General features: G+C 39.2%; 1 protein-coding gene across 1 annotated transcript in view; it reads right to left on the minus strand.

Annotated features, from left to right (window-relative positions):
* Nucleotides 1-5,081, minus strand: part of LOC106868614 (repetitive organellar protein) — a gene marked incomplete at its 3' end in the record, with an annotated part of 66,638 nt that overhangs the window by 43,602 nt on the left and 17,955 nt on the right. Inside the window, exon 8 of the mRNA XM_014913959.2 lies at nt 262-315. Coding sequence (XP_014769445.2) covers nt 262-315 — 54 coding nt within the window. The remainder of the gene's footprint in view (nt 1-261; nt 316-5,081) is intronic.

Genomic DNA, 5,081 nt, shown 5'->3' on the forward strand with positions numbered 1-5,081 from the left:
CTCAAATTATACTCTGTCCTTTATAAAGGATGGACATATTAGATAATGTGGTCCTTGATGCATTATGTGCTGAAAATCAGAAGTGATGGTCATGGCTGGCATGCTTTGGCCAATGGGGGTAAAAAAACACACAAAAAAAAAAAGACACCCATCTCTTTGGCAAGTTTGGAGGACAGAAACCTGCATAGAAGTTTATTGGTAAAGGAAGGCCAAACACAGGAAGAAGAAAACATGAGAATTTAAAAAATGTCTCAGACTTACAGTGATGTCAAATTTGAGGAAGTCTTCAAGAGCATCATTACCATCTTCTGCACTCTGTGGAGAAACCAAGAAAGATAATAATAATAATAATGATAATAATAATAATAATAATAGCCCATATCCTACGTAAAATACTGTCTATGTAATCTCAAATTTTAAAACAAACACAATTTTCTTATGGTTTCTTAAACATTCTCTAGAACAACACTGTACAAATCCAAATATATGGTACCCTAGGCATAACACGTACATGAACTTCTAACTTGTCGTCTCTTGAGGTCTCTGGGTGAGACTTGGATCCAACTTGTACAAATGCAAAGCAAAAATCAAACATAAAATGATAATAATAATAATATTTAGATGTGAACCCAGGACATCATGGTCATGAATAGGACTTCTTAACCATTCGGCTATGCTGTGCCTATAAAATACACACACACACAGACATTATTATGGGAATATCTCGCGTGGTTTATGAGCTGAATTCAATTTCTGCTGCTGTCAACAATGTCACCTTTCTGAGGGTCAATCATATATATACGCAGGCAAAGGACACGATGGTGTATTGATCTAATGTAGCCATCCTTCTCTCCTTTCATGTAGAAATATGTGACCTTATGCCTAACTTTGACATTTCTATTATATAAACACAGAGCTTTTGGAATCTTTGTTCTGTCCTACATTCGTGTGTGTGTGTGTGTGTGTGTATGTGTGTGTGTGAAGTTAGGCACTATTGATAAACGAGAGTGGCAAAGATGGCTCTTTGTGATGCCAGTTTCTCTGTGATTCTGATTTCAAATCTAACTTGTATCCAGTGATGTAACAGGGGAGGTGGTTGTTCTTTAGCCCAAGGTCAACTCTGATTGGGTACATCATGTATGATCAAAAGCATTCTAGCCATGATCAATTTATCTTTTTGGTATATCTAAGACATTAATGAAAGCGCATGGCCAACTGGTTAGGTATGCTGCACACACAATCATCAGATCATGGGTTCAATTTCCAGACTGGGTGGTGCATTGTGTTCTTGAACAAAACACTTCATTTCGTGTTGCCCCAGTCCACTCAGCTGTAAATGGAGCACCCTGTGAGGGAATAATTTTCCGACCAGAGCAAATGCTGGCCTGCTTACCTAGCCATTATGGCATTGTTCATAAGCTAAAACGATGCAAAGTGCACTGTGACAAGTGATGTATAACAACATCTAATAGTCTGGTCAATCACATGATATCTCAGACAATGTGTGTCCATCCAGGTTTAAGACAGTAGGGCGTGATATGAGGGTGGTTTGGCTGCCTATAGATACTAACCCTGCAGAGGGTCTCCTATGGGCATATAACAGAGGGGGTAAACACAGCAGAGAGCAGTAAGGTTAACTAGCAGTGAGCTGACCCTGGCCTCACTGTTGTCTCTTGGTTGAGCTTATTCCATTGCAGGCACCTCACTAATGTTCTTGAGAACATAACAATTCTCATTTTAACTTTCCATCAAAGTAAATAAGGTGAAACCATCATCATCATCATTGTCGTCGTCGTTTAACGTCTGCTTTCCATGCTGGCATGGGTTGGACGGTTTGACTGAGGACTGGTGAGCCAGATGGCTGCACCAGCCTAAGGGATTTGAGGAGTTAAATAAAACATATACTGTGTGAGGATGGGTGGTGGGGTTAGCTACTTGATTGTGTTCCATGTTCCATACTAAACCCAGAGACCTCATTTAAAATTGATTAAGTCTAACTTAAATAAACTTCATTGTTTTCTGTCAGTGGAGTGAAGTGGAGGTGGTGGGCCAAACAAGTAACCTGTTGTGAAAGGTGTATTTAAACAAATGGCATGATATGACAAACAAGACAAACAGACAGATGTTTGTAAGAGAAGAAAGATAAAAGAAAATTCCACAAATGAAAGAAGAATGATAACAACAACAATAATAATGGCTTCAAATTTTGGCACAAGGCCTGGAAGTTTGTGGGAGGGAGTAAGTTGATTACGTCATTGCCCAGTGCTCGACTTGTACATATTTTATCGACCCTGAAAGGGTGAAGGGCAAAGTTGACCTCAGAACATAAAGACGGATGAAATGCTGTTAAGTATTTTGTCCAGCATAAGATTCTTCCAGCTCACTGGCTTAATAATAATAATAATAATGATAATAATAATAATAATAATAGTCCTTTGTATTATAGGCTCAAGGCCTGAAATTTGGGGGAGGGGGATAGTCAATTACATTAACCCCAATACTCAACTGGTACTTAATTTATTGATCCCAAAAGGATGAAAGGTAAGGTTGACCTCGGCGGAATTTGAACTCAGAATGTAGCATTGGGTGAAACACTGCTCAGCATTTCAAACAGAGTGCTAACAATTCTAACAGCTCACCGCCATAATAATAATAATAATTATTATTATTATTATTATTTCCAACATAGGTACAAAGCTTGAAATTTGTGGGTGGTGGGGTGAGAAGAGGTTAGTTGATTACATTGACTCTAATATTTGACTATCAAACCCTGAAGAATAAAAGGCAAAGTCGACTTCAGTGGGATGTGAACTCAGAATGTAAAGGGACATAACTAGGTGGCTGCAAGGCATTTTGTCTTGTGCTCTACCAATTCTGCTATTCCATCGATAATGATAATAATGATAATAATAATAACAAGAATGATGATTTCTAATTTTAGCACACTGGCCACCAATTTTAGGGGAGGGAGTAAATCGATCACATCAACCCCAGTTTTCAACTGCTACTTATTTTATCGACCCCGAAAGGATGAAAGGCAAAGTCGACCTTGGTGGAATTTGAACTCAGAACGTATAGATGGAGGAAATACCACGAAGCATTTCGCCTGGTGTGCTAACGATTCTGCCAGATTGCCACCTTAACAATAATAATAATAATAAATAATAAAAATAATAACAATCCTCTGCTGGAGGCACACAGCCTTAAATTTGTGGGGGAGGGGACTAGTCGATTACATCGACCCCAGTGTTTCACTGGTACTTAATTTATTGACCCTGAAAGGATGAAAGGCAAAGTCGATCTCAGTGGTATTTGAATTCAGAACAGAGCGGCAGACAGAGTGCCGCTAAGAATCTTGCCTGGTGTGCTAACGATTTTGCCAGCTCACTGCCTTTAATAATAATAATAATAATAATAATAATAATAACAACAACAATAATAATTATTATATGCAGTCTTACATAGGATACAGTATTAAGATGCAAGAAGAGACAAAATAGTGATATAGAAAGATGGCAGGAAAATAAAATGAGAGGAAGTAGAGAAACAAACAGGTGGTTACAGGTATGTTAAAATCTATCTTACTCCTGTTTATATCATATTTTAAAATTAAGGTGGCGAGCTGGCAGAATCATCAGCATGCCGGACAAAATGCTCGGCAGCATTTCATCCATCTTTGTATTCTATTTAGCTGTTATTTTTAGCACACTTCACGACCACATCCTACTTCCCTCATTTGCTCGTCAGTTTGACGCTTTTCAAGGTCTTTCTCCCCATAAACATATTTAATGGTCTATTGCTGGAATTTAAGCCACAAATTCAGACTGTCCATATTTTAAACTGCATTTTAATAATTAATTTAAAAAAAAAACTTTTCAAATTAGAAAAGAATTTTTTTTCATAGTCGTGTAAATATCCATGTGTTGAATACAAATTTTCGAAAATTTCTTGAAAATTCCAAAAAATAAAAATGTCACGAGGAGTTATATGTCATACTTAAAGCAGAATGCTGCCGAAAATTACTGTGTGTGTGTGTGTGTGTAGCACAGAGTGGGAACTAGAATAAATGCTGAATGATGATATAGTTCAATATTATAGGTAACAGGGTTCAAATCTCACCTGTCTCCATGAAACAGAAATCCTATTTCTGTCAGGTTAACAAGTTGCAGGGTTGGTTAAATACTAGTAATATACTGGGGTCCAATCAGTCAAGTAGAATCCCTTAGGAAAATGGCTTTGTTGTACAATATATCACTCGTGCTTCTGTCGGTAACAGTCTAATAGTGATGATACAAATGACAGACGAGTATGTGTGAGTGGGGTGGTGGTCAGAGGGTGATCAAGGTGACAGTGTGGTAGTGATGGTATAGGCGACAGAGTGTGGTGGTGGTGGTGGTGGGGGTCTAGGTGACAGTGTTGTGGCAGGAAGCAGAGGAATGCTGTTTATCAGAGTTTAGCTGCCAATCAGAAACCCTGGGAGATGTCAAGTCACTGTTGACAGATAGCAGTGAATGATCCACCACAACTGGGGAGTCTATGAAGAAAAGGGGACAGACACTGTGTGTGTGTGGGGGGCAGACGTTACAATGGGAGCTGTGGTAAAGTAGAGCACTGAGAATGAAGTGGGGAGGAAAGGGGTGTATGTGTGTGTGTGTGTGTGTGTGTGGTACAGGTAAAAGAGATAAGAGACAAACAGAAAGCAACATATGAGAAATGTGTGGTGGAGGGGGTGGGATGGCGGTTGGCTCAGAGTAAATCAGTGTTTGTTTGTTAGACAACTACAATGAGACATATACTAACAGAAATTATGGAGAAGATCACAGATAATCATTAGATGTGGGAGTGGTGGTGGTGCTGGGATGTCAGTAGAGAAGAAATCAGTGGTGGTGGTGATGGTGGCGATTGTGGGGGTGGTGGTGGTGGTGTCTGTTGACTTCTCCAGGAATGTGTCAAGCCTGATTATTTCAAGATCTGCTGCTAGCTGTTTTCCCTTCAGTTATTTGGTCAGTGGTATGTGAAGTCAACTCCTGCCTCCCCCCCATCCCTCCCCCCACCACATGAACACATCTAAACATCTGTCA

This window comes from Octopus bimaculoides, chromosome 14, assembly GCF_001194135.2.
Source record: "Octopus bimaculoides isolate UCB-OBI-ISO-001 chromosome 14, ASM119413v2, whole genome shotgun sequence".
NCBI classification, from domain to species: Eukaryota; Metazoa; Mollusca; class Cephalopoda; order Octopoda; family Octopodidae; genus Octopus; species Octopus bimaculoides.